At 38.1% G+C, this 17,974-nt stretch overlaps 1 protein-coding gene across 10 annotated transcripts in view; it reads left to right on the forward strand.

Moving 5' to 3' along the window:
* The window catches only part of LOC136838878 (uncharacterized), a 532,018-nt gene that overhangs the window by 426,683 nt on the left and 87,361 nt on the right, over positions 1–17,974 (forward strand). The window contains exon 1 of one of the 10 annotated variants that reach the window (XM_067104549.1): positions 5,049–5,577. The exons of 8 other annotated variants lie outside the window; for them this stretch is intronic. In XM_067104549.1, the coding sequence (XP_066960650.1) occupies positions 5,529–5,577 (49 nt within the window). In that variant the 5' untranslated portion in view covers positions 5,049–5,528. Of the gene's footprint in view, positions 1–5,048; positions 5,578–14,488; positions 14,738–17,974 lie in introns of those variants that run through there. One more of the 10 variants, XM_067104550.1, reaches the window with a different exon arrangement.

Below are 17,974 nucleotides of genomic sequence, written 5' to 3' on the forward strand. Positions count from 1 at the left end.
AGCATCAAAATGAAATAGTTTCGTTGTTGCGGAATTGTTCTTTGTTGACCTTGTGTATCTTATTTTCCAGCTTATTTGAACAGAGAGAGAGAGAGAGAGAGAGAGAGAGAGAGAGAGAGAGAGAGAGAGAGAGAGAGAGAGAGATCCTAGTATTTTAAGCTTTGTGAATGGAAGATGTATTCTTTTAGAACAAGGAGAACTTATTTGATGTCGCTATAAATTTTGGTTATAGAATCATATGATTTGTAAAAAATTTCCTAAACTTTTGTTGTGTTTCATGAGTTTCGTCGTTTTTACAAGAGGGATAGATCAAATAGCAGAAACACTGCTGCTCCCTCCAAATAGGACAGTGATAGTGTTCCTAGGATTAGAATTAGGACTAAGGTATTAGGCGGCTTTGTAGGGAGTACGTGTGTCGTCTAAATGTGTCGTGTTTTAGATAAACAATATTGTATTTGGACAGGTACCGTGCGGTAGATCTTGACACCTTTAGTTGTCAGCCTTTTGGATAGAAATCGACAACGCAATTAAGGAAGCAGTTAAGCATCACAATTTGCCTAATCTTTAGAGATTGTTAGGTAAAACAGCAGGACGCGTCCCATTGAATTTCATTAGTCTGGCGAACTGATACACAGGGCAATAAGAGCGTCAAGTAAATTACGCCTTATGCTCGGAGTGTGAAGATTAACAGCTTCCCATTAGCAGAATTGCGACAGTGAAAACCTTGTCATCCTTCTCTTCTGCGCTTCCTCTGTTTGAAGCGACACCTGAGGAGATCACCGCCTTGAGAACTTGGCGGGAACAGTTGCCTCCGAGAGGTTTGTAGTCCTCTGATTTCCTCAGATTATGAGTTTCGAACAATTCAAGGGAACACTATAAGGGTAATATACGGAAGGATTTGGGAAGGATAAAGTGTTTCATCTTTTGCATAATTTATAAATAGTATACACCAGTCTTCTGTTTTGTGACTCGATGGGGCGGAGTTCAATTCCCCGGCCGGCTGATGAAGAGTTAGAGGAATTTATATCTGGTGATAGAAATTCATTTCTCGCTATAATGTGGTTCGGATTCCACAATAAGCTGTAGGTCCCGTTGCTAAGTAACCAATTGATTCCTAGCCACGTAAAATAAGTCTAATCCTTCGGGCCAGCCCTAGGAGAGCTGTTAATCAGCTCAGTGGTCTGGTAAAACTAAGTTATACTTAACTTTGTAGCATTGCTCCCTTTTAGTTTTCTGTAAAAGGAAAATAAAACTATTGCGCCGGCTTTGTTTGTCCGTCCGCACTTTATTCTGTCCGCCTTCAGATCCTATAAACTACTCAGGCTAGAGGGCTGCAAATTGGTATGTCCAGTCATCAAGCAGTCATCAAACATACCAAATTGCAGCCCTCTAGCCTCAGTAGTTTTCATTTTATTTAAGGTTAAAAGTAGCCATAATCGTGTTTCTGGCAACGATACAGAAGAGGCCACCCCCTGGCTGTGCTTAAATTTTCATGGGCCGCAGCTCATACAGCATTATACCGAGACCACCGAAAGGTAGATCTATTTTCGGTGGCCTTGATTATCCGCTGTACGCTGTAGCGGCTGTAAAGAAAACTCGATTGCGCCGATGAAACTTCGACGCATTTTTTACTTGTCTCTATGCAGTCTCATTCTTGTTGCCGGTAAGTAGGCAGTTGTTTCAAATCTGAAGAATTTTTCCTTGGGTTTTGCTCTTAACTTGAAACCCCATTAACTATGACTTTTAAAACATAGAGTACTTAGTGAGAAGAGACACTATCATAATTATGCGACCTTAGGGTACGCACACACACAGTGTTATAAATTTCCCCCAAAGAGCGTTGGTAGGGGCGTGGCCTTCCCTGCCTATTCCATGAAATTTATTCCTACACGCAATAGCATAATTTGCGCGGGGTGCAGGTGCACCGTATTACTGAATCGATCATTAGGAGGGGCCGCAGTGACTCTTGATAATCAGAGCAGCCTGGATGAATAGGCAGGTGCGTAATTGGCGTCATGTTGTCACTTGACTGACGCACGTGCGAAGCCTTGTGACATGGCGCGGATATGTAATTTTGCTCGCCCCACAGGAAGTACGCGTGCCATTTTCAGAGTGGGTAACGCTTTTTTGTTATTACCATGGCTCTTTTGCCTATAATAGTTACTGCTGATTTAACCAGATTTCTCTCAATGTTTTTTAGTGGCACTTTTGTTACTTGTCCGATATGAAGAACTTTTTTGCCACATTTCCTTGGTCAGTTTTCAGTTTACTTCTTTCGCTCTCCTTATGAGAAAATGTTTCCGCTCAAATCATTTGGCTCCCTAGTATTTTTGTTTGTCTACTCGACTATATTTTGTTATCTTGTTTATGCGTTGTTCAGGCTATCAGAATTGTAATAGTTACGGAAGGCTTACTGTTACGTCCGTTTTTCGTTGTTTAGAACTGTGATGATGTGATTTCTAAATTATGTTATGTTTATTGACGAGATACAAGCCTTAGCCTATTACATCTGTTTTCAATTTTTGTTTTCTTATACGCTATAGATTCATAAAAATTATATTATTCCGGTTTTCTTCTTTGAATTCTCTTACACATTTGAGGGTCGTGAAATAATTAAACGTTACAAGTTATCTATTTTGAACTGAAATATGCGATTGAGGATCAAAAAATATCTTCATTTGAGTGTTCTCCCTTGACTTTTTATGAAAGAAAATCGTTGCTCTAACTGTCTTGGAAAAGGCGCGTTCCACTCGAGACATGACTGTAATCAGCGGCCATCCGCGAGCATTGTGTTTATCCTCGGTTCTCCGAGACGATTGTGTTTGTGCGGGTTATTAGCGGTTATGTTATGCTATCATGGGTGGAGGTCCCGGTTTGGATGGTTGGCCAAGTTGGTTTGTAAATCGGTTCTTTCGCCTTTCAAAGTCCCTTTTTACCTCGCCGCCCTTTTTAATTGTACAGTAGTAAAAATTCAGGGAAAGTAAACGATAGTTAATTTCACACAAGGCTTACATCCTTGCTGTTGTCATTATGGGCGGATCGGATTCGTTTGATATTTTCTACCTTCCAAGTTCTGCCCTGGTGATCATTTCTGTGATGTGGTAACACACTTTCCCTCATTTTTGTGCCAGCCTTTTTCGCTGTACTTTTGAAGACTGTCAGAACATCAGCTTTTCCCGCTTATAAGCAATATCAAAATAACCACCATGACTTAAATTTAAAAAGTACGAAAATAACAACAACAAAAATGAGTCCTTTTTGTTCTTAAGTTTGTTTTTCATCGTTGTTACATTGCGTATCCAACCTTTTCATCCATTCCCTTGCACCATCCTTCGCTTCTTAGATTCGCTTATTACCTGCCCACAGGAAGCCTTTTATTCGGAGGAAATTATTTTGCTTTCTTTTTCTTCTTCTTCTTCCTCCTCCTCCTCCTCTTCTTTTTCTTCCTCTTCCTCACACTTTCCCAAGCACATCGTTGGGGATTTATGAGGGAAGCTCGGCTGCTATAAACACCTCCTTTTGAGCGATGCCGGACGAGGAAATGAGGAAAAGATTCCTCGTCTGAGATTCCCTCGCGCAACATTGCTCTCTCCCTCCACCAGAGATTCACATTTTGCTCTTTTTCCCTCTTGCCTTTGTTTCGGTTCTCTCGGATAATCTTTGTTGATCACCCGCTTCAGCTCATTAGGGTTTTGTCTTAGGTGTAGACATTTAGCTTTAAACTTTATCATTTTTTTTTTTGCTGGAAATGTGCAAAAGAAACATTTTGCATCTCAGTTGTCCAGTTTTCATAAAGCCTTGTTGGTTACTATTATCATTGTTGTTGTTTTCGAGTAATTTAGATAAGAGTTTTACATTTATGAAATTTATACGAGCCATAAGTCCAAATTAGCCTAAGAGCCATAGATGAAAAGACGTTGCCATCGGGATCGATGACCGATTTCATCCCCTTGCACGCGCTCACACACACAACACACACACACACACACACACACACACACACACACACACACACACACACACGCACACTCACACACACACACACACACACACGCACACACACACACACACACACACACACCTCGTCTTCACTTGTAGAGCTTGTGCTACATCAGTAATGGGATACGTTACAAGAGTTTATCTTATATCGACAGAATAGTTTAGTCCCCTGCGTTAATTGAACCAAAAACTTGCTAATACTCTTTCTTGACGTGATGTTAAAATACTGTATAGCGACAGGAAGGGTGACGTGGCAAAACCATAATCAGCAGCTAAAGAGTACAAAAAAAAGTCACTAAAATGGACATGTAAAACACTCAAACAATGAAATTTGAATAGTGTTTTTATAAGCTGAAAGAAGTGTAGAATTTTTCCATATTTGACATTAAATGAAGTCGGTCCGCTTTTACCCTACATGCGGGTTTTCTAAACCTTTTTTCAACAACCGGTATACCTAAAAATACAAGAAAGAAGAGATGAAAAACAACTGCACGTTTTCTGTATCCCGGTTTCATACAATAATTTTTTTATATATATTTTTTCCACTTGCATCAGTGTCTCTTTCAGGCGCAGAGATGGAAACTATGGACGCACGTTTGTTTATTTATAGTCCAACTTCACTTTCTATTCATTGAACAAGACTAGGCTCGCCATCGTTAAGTCGTAGGCACGTCCAGGCTAATGTACGTGACGGACAGGCTTAAGTATACGATTCTACGGTTGGATGAGCTCTTATGCACCGTAGGAACAGAAAAGGGAGGTGGTACAGTCAGAGAGGAGGGAGTATTAAATGCCGCAAAAGGAATCCAGTGTGTTTTGGAAAGAAATCAGTTTCGACTGCATGTGTCCGGCTCATGTTCATGCATCGCTTTTGGGTCACCTGTCTGCCTGCTGCCATGACATTCTGCTTGACAGAAATCTCGGCTTCTGCACTAAGAAGTCTTGCTTGGTGTCCCTCTTCCCTGTTCCCTCTCGATCCCATCCCTGCAACTAACCCCACCCCTACAGCTCGGAATCTCATGTTGCGCCACTCCTTCCCTATCGTAATGGATGTTTAAGCTTCATTATGAGCGCAGTTGAAGTCAAAGTAGACCTTCAATTGTTCGCGATGTTCGAGCGCACTTTCGGCACATACATTACCAACTCGCTGATGACAGGCTCGCAGCGTAGTGATAAAAGCATATTTTGTTGAAAATTGTAGCCGTCATTGAGAGAAAAGAAGATATATTTCCTTTAATCTTTCCCCGTGGGCGTCCGGATGTGCTGGGTAGAGAAATAGCTGTCATTTAGCCATTACAGGCATGCCTTGACGTGTTTTATGAACTGTGTCAAAATATGGTGGAAGTTGCCGAGGCATATTTCCAACATTTTCCTTAGGTGGTCGCTATTTGTGGCCATTATCGCGTTGACGCAGCCCGGCCGTGGTGGATGGTAAAGGATTCGATCATTGTCGGGTATTGTTTGCTTTAATTACAGTGTGATAACCACCGAGCCTATAGCCGTGTGCGACCAGTTCAGTTTGTGTTAAAATGAGAGCAATACTCACGTACTATGCTCTGAAGTGCTGTTATCCAATTGGTACGTGTGAATTAATCTTGGAAGTTGTTCCCGAAAGTTGTAACTTAGCTTCTATTTATATTTGTAGTTATAATAATGTTGCCTTTATTTTTACCATCTGTGTTCAATGAAGTTGATTGTATGCCATTGTGAAGACATTGGGAAGAGTCAATTTATGTGGTTTTTTGACAGATGAATTACTCTAAATCTTACGTTCTCTTCATGTGTGTGCAAATTTGCACATTTATAGATACATGTTAACAAAGAGCCGCATACCTAATAACCATTTAGTTGTAGTCCCAGTCATACACGTGTTTACGCACACAACAGTTAATTGATACCTTTATATGTTAAAGTGTACAGTGTATATCATGATTTTTTCCTTGGCTAGAAATTTTTCATGAATGTTTACGCAGAGATGCAAGACAGGTTTTAGATAATTGAGAGCGAAGCATGATTTACTCAGGAGCATTTCAGTCTTCTTAGAGCTGAATTCTTGATCTTATTGTTTTGGTCGAATGAAAGCCATGAGGCGAACGAATTGATTTCGGGAAATTGCTTTCCTTTTCTCTCATTCAGGTGAGGGATGGGGTTATCACCCTCCGCCACCTCATTTAGCGTTGGTGAAGCATGTCGACTCCTGATTAAAAAGTGAATCAAATGAAAAAGCAATAAAAACGGAATTCGAGAATGATGTGGCAATCCGGAAACAGTACATCAGGAAAACGTACTTTTGATGCTTGTGTTAATCTTCTAGCCAGGCCATTACCACCCTCTCTTTATATTTGATTTTTAATTCATGGAAATGTTTTCAGAGCTTTTGTTGTTTTGAATATTTCATTTTGCGGTCAGATCAGCATTTTTTTTTTTTTTTTAGCTTTTGCGAATTATGTTTATATCCTTGTTGTTCGGTGTAACATAGTCTTCCATTGCATTAAACTGCATTTGGAGCAAAAATGTTTAAACATGTTAAGCATAAAATTAAAATTCATTCCCCCATTGGCAACTGTTTTTGTTGAATTAAATGTTATGCAACAATTGATGTGTTTCCGTTACTTTGATGGTTTCTTGTTTGGATCTTAATATTTATCAAGAAAATCCACAGCTATTGTCATTGGGAAATTTAGCTGTGAATTGTTCACACAAAGCCATGGGGTAAATGATTTAATTTTCTTGAGTATACACTAAGCGTTTAAAGCGGACCCGATTATGTCACGATGCTACGAATGAAATTATTACAGTAATAAAAATTGAGAGGATGGTAAAAATATTCCACACAATTCACTTTCACATTGCTCGTAACTAGAAAATCAAAATACCACTCACATTTTAGTCACCATAAGCTGGGACTACTTTAATGGAGGAGACTAAAGGCTTTCCCACTTTTTCGCTTTCAGGGTACAAACCGGAGTGCTCTTTCACAGAGCAGCCGCAGTGCTCCCATAAGTAGAACAAGTACACTGCATAAACATTTCCTGAATTTATTATATAATTTTGAAAATTTAGTTTCAAGTTACCAGATCCAGGCAAGAGACTGTAATCCCCTCTCTTATTTATGGGCGAGTTTTTCATAAACAGTGAAATAGAACGGTTGTAAACGACTCTACTTTTAACATATTCTTTCTGGCTGTTGCTTTTGTTTAATCGCCCTCGTCGTACTTTTTCAGTTTTCGCCATTGTGTTTTATTTTATCGGCTTTCCCGGAAGCAATTTGGCAGATGCTATTAATTTTGTATTTGCGTTCGCTTTTTATTTTGGCTTTCGAGTATTGCTTTGAAAAGGATTCTAAAGAACTGTTGGTAGTTCACTAGAATCAGCATTTTCATGCCGACCATATCATCCGCTTTAAATTGACAACATTTTCCCCAAGAAACGCTAGTAATTTAAATGCATAATATTTTTCCAGGCTCATTTTTTTTTTTTTGTAAGTAGGTCGCAGAGCAGGCGTTGCAGCATAGTCTCTTTTGTATCGTTTGCCTAAAACTGCGCTCCCCTTTGTATCAGTCCGTTTTTCTTCCGGTTCATTTTCTCGCTTTGGCTTTACCTCTTCCGGAATTGCGCTCTGTACAATGTTATCGAAGCTGCACACCGGCTTAGCTCTGATTTTCAGCCTCGTTTCAGTTAGGAAATTGTTGTTAAGCCTTCTTCTTATTGCTTTTATATCGTGTCGAGTGTTTTCATTTTACGTATTCTGTGTCGTTAATGGTCCAGTAAGATGGCGTTATGCACCCTTTTCATTCTTAGTTTTTTCTTATTTCAAGAAACTGATCCTCATTTACTTATACGTTGTCATTCGATGTTTGTCAGTGTGACTGAATTATTTTTCTTGTATATCTGTATATCTTCACTGAGTACAAATAAGACAAAGTACTGTTAAGCTCTAAGATGTCACAAAGAAATTATAGTAGGCTTCCCAGTTTAGGTAGAAAAACAGCAGTAGATGTTAGAGACACTGATTAGTCAAGTGCACGCAGAAAATAGGGCTATTTTTGGCACTACTCTGTCAGTGGTTCATCTTCAAGACAGTTTGTTTTCAATGCTATGATATTTGATTTTTGAACAAATGATTAATCATAGGTAAAGGGGCAATGCTTGACCGGATAGTAAGTCAGCCTATAGATATTTGCAGTACATTATACGGAGACTGCTGTAGCTCTGTTGTAAATGATCTATTGGAAATGATGCATAAAGGCAAATGTGATATCCCGGTCTTACTCGATTTTAGTGCGGCTTTTGATACAGTTGTCCTTGAACTACTTCTAAATGATCTACAATTCACTGGAATTGTTGAAGGAGATTTTGAGTATTGAGAAGACTACCTGAGTGACAGAAAATAATGTGTACGGATTGGAAACACATTCATTTTACGAATCTGAGAGGTGGTTTACCCCAAAGAAGTGTGTTAGGTCCAGTCTTATTTTAAATATTGACGATGAGGTTGTCACATGTACTACAGAGACATAGGGTGAACTTGAAGTTATTTGCGGACAACACCCAATTTTATTTCTCCATAAACGACGTCGTGGATACAGACGAGTCTTAATTGTTCTTATGAGTGTTAAGGAATGGATTGCATTTAAGGAATTAAAATAACTGAATTCATGTCGGTGGGAAAGAAAAGTAACTGAGGAAGTCTTGGCGGTGTATGAATACAGTCTAACTACAAGCCCAGTTGTGATTGTTGACAGCCTGTGACTCAATGTACTACTGGACTATAAATTTTTTCATAGTACTCAAATTAGTAAAAGTATTGGCCATCATCTTAAAAATGTTGCTTTTGTCGAAAAATATCTTGATGAGTAGGAGAAATGGAACTGGTGATTTGGTACGATACATGTCAGGCAGGGCAGCTGATCGAGACTACGGCCTACCCTAAAACCAAATCAAAGTCCTTCAAAAGAAGGCATCGTGCTTACCCCATACAAAAAATGGGAAAAAGCACGTTAAAAGAAGAAGAATAAGAAGTTCTACTGGAAAACTTGAGATGAATTGTGCCCTTAATAGACTGGACTATCGAAACCGTCTGTCATAATCTACTTAGGATGCAACTTGGGAAGCTGCAAAAAAAAAATAATAATAATTAATTAGACCGTCAAAGTTAATGGAGAGTTTTGCACCTCGAGATAGTATTATCCCTTAAGTGTTTGAGTTGCAATGGCTGTCTGTCAAAGCTATCAAGACTGGGTCTCCAAAATATTTGAAAGATGATTTCAAGTTATTTGAGCTAAGATGCACCTAGAATGTTGGCTTTCGAACCTGCAGATTTGGATCCCTAAGACTGTAAAATAAGCTCTCCTGATACTAGAAGGAAAAAATTGAAGACTTGTATATTTTCTGAATGTTATGACAGTGTGGGTTTGACATTTAATATGGGATACTCACTATTGTTTATAAGACAAATAAATTTGCGGTTCTCACAGAGCGGCTTCTGTGGAGTGGGGCAGGAAGAAAGTAGACAACTGGATGTTATTGTAGAAGAATTGTAATGGGAATTAACCCGTACAACTTTTTCATAACCTGCGGGCTTCAGGATTCTCCATCCCACCTTTTCTTACATCTTTCAAGATGCAGTTTGTTGGCTGTGACATTTCCGTGAGCCAATGAATTGATGACTGAGAGTGGCCCTTATGCGTTACTTTAAGGTTATGAAAATATACAGCGTGCAAGTAACACATGATTTAATTGGTTTGTTACTCATATTAGAGGAAATGTACATGATGAGATTCTGAACTTACTGATGAGAGATGCTGCTTGGACAAAGAAGCTTCTGACGTCGTCGCACACCTGTTCCAATAAACCTGACGGATGATCTTGATAAAAATTGTTTTGGGAAAATGTTTACTATGAGGATTGATGCTGGTGGCGATTGGAGACGTGGTATCTCTCCAAACATCATTAAACACGTGAAAGATAACAGGTAGAAGTAAGGTTAGACTCCTAGCAAGGTTGTCTGGGAGGGGGACCGCAGGGCAGGTCTTTCACCCTCCATAAACAAATCAATGAGTGGCGTTGTTGTTTCCGCATTTGGAGCCCTCTTCAATTAAATCTCAATGGGCGTCATTCTTTTTTCCCTTGTTATCTCTCTCTCTCTCTCTCTCTCTCTCTCTCTCTCTCTCTCAGTTTTCATTTCATTTGCCAGATAAACTGAAGCTAGTGCGTTGTGTGCGTGTGCGAGCGTCTGTTACATGTTCTACACGTCGGAAGTAGATTTGGTCTTACCTAAGAGTAGTTCTGCGAAATTAACTGCTTTTCTTTTCATGGCTCCTGTGTTTCCCCTCTTTTTTTATCTCCCTCGACCATACTCTCCGCAAGCAGTTCCCCTCGACGTCCAGACCCTTCTCCCCATGGTTGCTCCCCTCGGGATCCTTCTCTTTTACCTCTCCCTCCTCACAACATCCATCCGCCTTCTCTCTCTCTCTCTCTCTCTCTCTCTCTCTCTCTCTCTCTCTCTCTCTCTCCTCCCCTTACTCTTCCCATTGAACTAACACTATCCAGAGGTTAGGCTGTAAAGGAACCGCTGATAGGGAAAGATTTTCTTGTATGAGAGACCTTCACTCTATGATCACTAAAACTTTCTGTTTCTTTTCTCTGTGAACTGAACTAATTTCTAATTTTTGAATGTTAGTTTATTATATAAACTGTGTTTTGTATGCAGTTACCTTGGATAACAATGACTCCTAACAAATAGAGATACGTTATTAAAAGGAACTATTTGCGATTCCTTTAAAACTTCCCTTTTTTTTCCTCTATTTTTGTTGGCAAACTCAGCGATTGTCAGACCCTGGTTGTTTCAACTTCACATTCATTAACCTGACGAGAGCCAACATCGCTGATACAAGATACGAAGAGATGCCTGTTTGTTTAGACTGGAGCCTTTACTGTTTTTTACGTCATCGTCGTTGTAGACCCCCTTGTTAAAGGTATGGTTGTTGATTTCACTTGCTTACAGTATTTCAAGTCAGCTCGGCGATAGGAGGCAATAGTCTCATAAATACATACACTGACGAACATATATATATATACACACATATATATATATATATATATATATATATATATACAGTATATGTATATGTATGTATATATATTTACTTACATTTATATACTGTATATGTATGTGTCTTTGTCCCATTGACATCTCACCAGAGACAAAGTACATTTCCCATTTGTGCCGCTGTTGACCTAAGCAGCGAAGTATGTGCCTGTTTTTATTAATTTTATATGTTCTAGTGGCTGTTAATGGAAAACCTTGAATGGTGGAGTTCAGAGTAAAAAAAACAAAATGGTGCAAATTCTTATGAAACCTAATGCCTACGTGCGATGTTAAGCATGGAAGGTTATTGTTTTTACTTCTATAGCATTTTTCCTTAGAGGTCTCGTGACACGACCAAACTAACGGTGCTTAGTCGAAAAAACTAGTTTTACAATTGATATCAAATGAACCGGAATATTATTAGGTTTAAGGTGAACCTTTTTCCGAAAAATTATGTTGTATTTTTCCAGTAGGCGTCTTTGTGTTTACTGATAATATATTCGAAGCTAGTGTCTCAGACTAGGGAATAATTCTTAATTCGTTGATATTTCTTTACAGTGATCTGGATTAAATAACATATTAATTAAATTATTTTATGAACAAGCAGTTGAATTTGCGAGAACTTAAGTACTTTGAGAAACAGCTGATCATAAGGGACTAACAGCTGATTTACGCATTGCTTCGTAAGATTAAATAAGAAAGATTAGAGTTACACTGAATTTTAGGAACATGTATTTGAAACGTGAGGATTAGACTTCCTATCAAGTGTTTCATTGTGGTAACTGGACCGGAATGGTGTCTGTCTACACAGAGAAGGGTTGATGCAGGAAGGTTTTGAACGATCGCCCGTTGATGAATTTTTCCCTTTTCGTGGGAATTGGAGTGGAGCAGGGTTTGCAAACTGGATAAAATTGTTATTGATATCGGTTTTTATGAAAAAAACAAGGCGCTAATCTGAACAGTGACATCAGTGATAGAGGATGTGGCGCGGGAAGGACAAGATCGATTCTACTTCTAAAACTTTGCAAATTGGCTTTTAATTAAACTATTAGGATTTGAATAGATACGCGGTTGAGCTGTCGTGTTGATTCGCTATGAGAATTCTTGAGATATGTGTAATTAGTACATAATTTGATGTATCAGAGGATGCTGATAGTCTTTGTATTAGTTCTTTCAGTTCATTGGTAGGATGAACAGGCGATGTAACAGCATGGTTACATCGTCTGTAAAAAGATGAACGAGAGGCAAGTGTAGAATGTAAACGGATTATACTGATCCATGCTTCTTAGGCCGGAATGAAGTATTGTTTAATATTCTTGACGCCCCCCCCCAAAAAAAAATGGGGTGGGGGTGGGGTGTGGGCACAGAAGTAACTTGCTTTTTGCGATTGAAGAACTTAAGATGGATTATATTTGTCTAGTGACAGATCAAGAAATAAGAAAGTCGAGTAAAACATTGAAGTAAAAAATGGCTCAGAAATATAGAGACGTTTACAGGCAATAAAATGCAAAAAAAAGATTCTTCTTGGTTTTTAGACGAAAAACACTCTGCCCAGACTATATGAGAATAAAAAGAAGACGGATGGCTTGTGCAGTGCACGTTCAGAGGTCGGATGGCGCGGGTAAGACTTCGTTTCTCCGAGTGACACGAGAATTATTACCGTAGCAATAGTTATTACAAATGCTTTAGGTGATGTGAAATGTTATGGGTCCTTCTCGCTTGTTAACTCAACTCTTTAGCTAAGATTGCAGTTTCAACACACACACATTATATATATATATATATATATATATATATATATATATATATATATATATATATATATGTGTGTTGAAATATATATATATATATATATAAATATATATATATTTATATATATACATTTATATGTATATATATATATATAGAAACACACACATATATATATTATATATATATGCAAACATAATATCTAATGATTAATATTACCCTTCTGGGAGCCAGTTTTACCGTATAAAACTCTTCCTGTATTTTTAATGATATGATTTTATATATTATAATTGTTCTCATCATTCATGTCGTTTTTTTCCTGTGCTCTCTGTTAAACAGAATATAGTTCACTCTTTCATAGAATTACACTCGGGCTTCTTTAGTTATAAGCAGATTGCTAGCACATCACGACATGAGAGAGAGAGAGAGAGAGAGAGGTTCTGTGTTGGCGGCCTTTGTATACCTTTCTTTAATTCATTTGTCATTGTTCATGTTCAGGTGCGTTTCAGGGCGTCCATGTGCATTCCTTTATTTGTTCACCATTTTTCCCTAAAACGGCCGCCTAACTGCTATACCAAAATACGCAAATATCAGATGCTCTGTGAATTGAAGCTGGTGATTTCAATGGAAAGAAACTCGATGTGCATTTGAAAAGGCCGCGTATCTTTGACATTTGATGGCTGGAGACTCGTATTGAATATTTGATGGGACTTTCAGCGCAGCCATGTGTAGAATATCATTGGGCGCGTCTGGCGGGAAAGCTTTTGAAATCGAACTTTTATCTCTTCATGGTGTAGTTGGCTGGACGTTTCAGAGCACGGTCACGATACGTTTAGAGGAAGCAGACAGCGTCCACGGTAGAGGACCCAACATTTTTAAAGTTGTCAAATGGATATTGTAAATGAAACCCACTCCATGTTTGGAATTAGTGACACTTTCTGCTTACAGATTTTTTTATCGTCCTTCCAAAAAGTCTGCAAATAAATCTTGTTTTACATATTTGGACTGCGCACGTAAGACACAAATTATATATATACATATATATATATATATATATATATATATATATATATATATATATATATATATATATATATATATATATATATATATATATATATATATATATATATATATATATATATATATATATATATATATATATATATATATATATATTATATATATATATATAGAGAAGATATTTTGAGAGAATATTATTATTATTATTATTATTATTATTATTATTATTATTATTATTATTATTATTATTATTATTATTATTATTATTATTATTTTAGATTGCTGTTATTACGGGAAAGAAAGAAAAAATGTCATTGTATTTTGAATATTGTCAGGTATCGAGGCTATGCATTACTGTAGCTACAAAGTCTGAATCTCATAATTATGGTAATTAATTAGTGAAAATGTAGAATCAGGAAGCGGGAGAAATGACAAGAGCGATGATGGGTAACAGGACTTCTCCGTATTCTCTTTCTCTCTCTCTCTCTTTTCCTTCCTACACTGCCCTCAGTTGGGTTGCTGGGGGCCCGCAGTTTCGATAGGGGGAGAACGCAACACCCCTCCCCCAAGCCGGTGACCCCCACGGACCGGAGGGGAGTCGTTCACGAGTCAGGCTCAAGCAGGGAGTGGAGAGGAGACTGGAGCCGAGCGGCGAGATTTCTGATCAGTTGTGTAGTAAGGTTGGTGGCGCGAGGTTGGGTGTAGTGAGGTCCCCGGGTGGCGTCTTGTGTGGGAACCCTCGAGGGTTGTCTAAATGTGAGCTTGTTACTCAGGACCTGAAATGTTGCCTTGGGATTTAACACTATTCTTGCTGGACATCTCTCTCTGCATCATGGAATGACCTGGCCGCTCGATTAGCCAGTATGTCACTCTTTGGTAAGTGGAAATTGCAGTGCTCATTGATGAACTTGTCCTCTTAGCGCCAGGAGATTAACATCCAAATAATTGGTGTAAATCAGCGTGGGAGTTAAAGAAGAATGTTTTATTTCAAACAGTTTTCCAGTTAATGTAAATATTAGGAGGAAGGCGTCGCTTAAATGGATCACACAAGCTACAGTTAACTGTTAAGCGACTCAATAGGATGCGTCCATAAGAGGTATTTGGAGGAGCCTCGTGTGTTGGGAGTGTCCATTGAATGGGCATCCTGATATTTCCTGGTTGTAGTAAAAACTTAATAGCAGTGGGCCGCGCAAGGTCACTCTCATGTGATGAACTGGGTGGCTTCTCCCAGCACCCAATAGTTCAGGTGTGAGTAAATCCAGTCCAAGATCATTGTCTTGGCATTCAGGCTGGGGCACAGACGCTGCGGTCGCTTGCTGCTAACATTTCGTACAAATATTGGGCTGAGGTTCAAGGTACAGATAGCACCTACTGTACTTGTTGTGCTTACTGGCTCCTCGTCGGTGAATTTTTTTATGCTGCAGACGACTAATTACCGGTTGTAGTTTTACTGAGTTGCTGTCTTCCGTTAAATACTTACACAGGTATTTTAGAAGGTCGTACCTTGTCGTTAACTTGTTTTTCTCACCAATGAGGAAAATTAAATGTTAAGTACATGGAGCTGCTTTGTTGTGTTGAACACAAAGGTTTTGTGAACTACACCCTTAAATTACTATTATTGCTGGATAGGTTAAGTATTTTTTTAATCAGTTAATTAATCTTCTCATAGGACATTTTCAGAACCGGTCAGCATGGTCTTGCCGTTAGCCATAAGATTAAAACTACTTAGTGATTAGATAGTATTCACAGATAAAATATGAATGGAATTCTTAAAAAGAAAAATTAATTATATCATTGTCAGGTTAGCAATGATGCTTTCGAGATACATTAGATATTGTAGCAATAAAATTTTAGGTGTGTGGACTCTACGGAAAACATGCTTTTTGTTGACTTGATCTGCGGGTCAGTTTGTTCTTAATTAGATGTTTTAAATCACATCCCTAATTTATTTTTCCTTGCTGTAGTATTGATATAGATAAGTATGCACTCATCAGTCATTCGTAATGTGATAGCATTCAGATTTCTAAAGAAACTTGTTGAATCGTTTGATGTATTATGGAGGTAATTCATTGTTAGGTATAAGATAATATCTGGTGTCCAGTTGTATTCTTTTTTCATTTTAATTTTGTTTTTTGTTGGTTTGTTTGACTATAGGGGATCATTGCTTTGTTGCCATCCCACGTTACGTATTTTCTTTATCCTTTTGTGTTAAGAGAAGCTTTATTATGTTGCTATGTCAGTCAGTGTTATTAGCCTGGTGTTTGTGTGGCTTCTTCGCATGTATACATCCCATTTGGGGCCAGACTTAATTAATGTTTGGCAAGAGTGTATAGTAAACACACTTAAGTAAAACAAACTAACACTACTGAAAAAGGTTCAGTTAACTGTACTGGAAGTCTGGCTTTGTCAGGTGAGCTTACAAGTCTCTAAAGGCAAGTGTTTGGTGGCGCTGTGTCCTTACCAGCAGGACCTTGGTTTTGTACATCCTGAAGAAGCAAAATATCGCAATAGGTTTTGTTCTTCAATGAGTTTGAGTTGGAAAAAAAATCTTGAAGGCACTTGGGAAGAGTAAGCTCACTGGTTAATATTTTCGGTACGTAGTGTTTGATCGTTGCTTATTCGCAGGACTGTCCAAGGACATCGTAGCCCTAAAGAAAATTTCAGGCCAAGAGGCTCGGTTATCCATAGTTTTAGATAATAAGCTTTGCTCATCTAGGCCAAGGACTGTCCTTACGGTAAAAGTGCAGACGATAATTATAGAATATAAAACCGACGGATGTTGCGTCATGAGGTTTGGAGGTGGAGCCCCCCACAAAAAGTAGATTACCTAGTTGCAGCGAAAATGCTTAAATTAGACGCCCTTTACGGTATGGGAGGCACCATTAGTGGAGACTAAGGATCATGAATTTAAACTGTCTGCAGTTTGATCATCACGACCACTGTAGTCATCATTAAGAGCAGAAGATCAACATCGAAAATACTCAGAGTATTATTTGCCGCGAAACTGTTGAGCATGCAGTGATTAAGTTACAGTATTGATTATGTTTATGAATATACTCCAGTCTAAATTTGCTGTCTTTAAAGCGAATTTTTGATAAGAAAATGTTTTAACATGCCACAGACCTTCACGATATTAAAATAAATGTGGAGGCTCTCTTCTCGATGACTGTCTCCCTCTGTGCGTTTGTTGTTTGTAATACCGCGTACTTCAAGTAAATAAAAGTCACTTCAACACAGGTAATCGTTTTGGAGGGCATTCAAGTTTGTTTTGTGCTGGAATTTAAGATTCTGTATACGGTAAGTAAGTTTGTTATATTCCCTCATGTTATTATTGTTCCCATGGTACACTGTAATGGTTCCCTTGCTGAAGTTGCGGTGTGGAATTACTACAGTAACTACAGTAGTAAATCAAAATTCTTCAGAATGGATCCATCCAAATTCTGCAAATACTCGATATATAATGTCTGCCTAAAATCGTATAAATCACACGTTCAGGTTATATCTAGTAGATGTTTATATAATAGGTCCTGTGTGAGTAGATTAGAAATTTGAGATGACAGTTTCACAAGAATCAAGTGCCAGGATCTTCCCGTCAGCAGCGTATGTTGACAGATCCGTCACCTTTATGCTAATGAGTGGGTTGGTTTGTGAATAAATTGTTTGATCTTTATGAAATACATATTTTTATTAGACTTTTTTATTATAATGCATTTCTTAATGTTTATGTATAGTACGCATATTTTAGATATTTTTAGATATTCATTACAAACACTTGATGTCCGAACACATTGTTGTTGTAGTGTCGTCCCGTCCTCTCTCAGTCAGTCGGAGCATACTTCACCTTTATACAAGGAACAGATACTTAACATTCTTTCATGACTTGGCCCCGGTTTGGGCTGTACAGTCTCATTCCTTTAAATGTTAGTGAAAAAACTAGAAAAATATTTTGTATACAATATATACAGTATACATATATGTATATTTACACACATATATATAATTATATATATACTGTATATATATATGTGTGTGTGTGTGTGATTTACCAAGCTTATAGTTTTCTTCAATCATCACTATTTTAGTCCTCTCCTCTTTTCTTACTCTTCTTTCGAA

The sequence above is a fragment of the Macrobrachium rosenbergii genome, chromosome 5, assembly GCF_040412425.1.
Source record: "Macrobrachium rosenbergii isolate ZJJX-2024 chromosome 5, ASM4041242v1, whole genome shotgun sequence".
Classification (NCBI taxonomy): Eukaryota; Metazoa; Arthropoda; class Malacostraca; order Decapoda; family Palaemonidae; genus Macrobrachium; species Macrobrachium rosenbergii.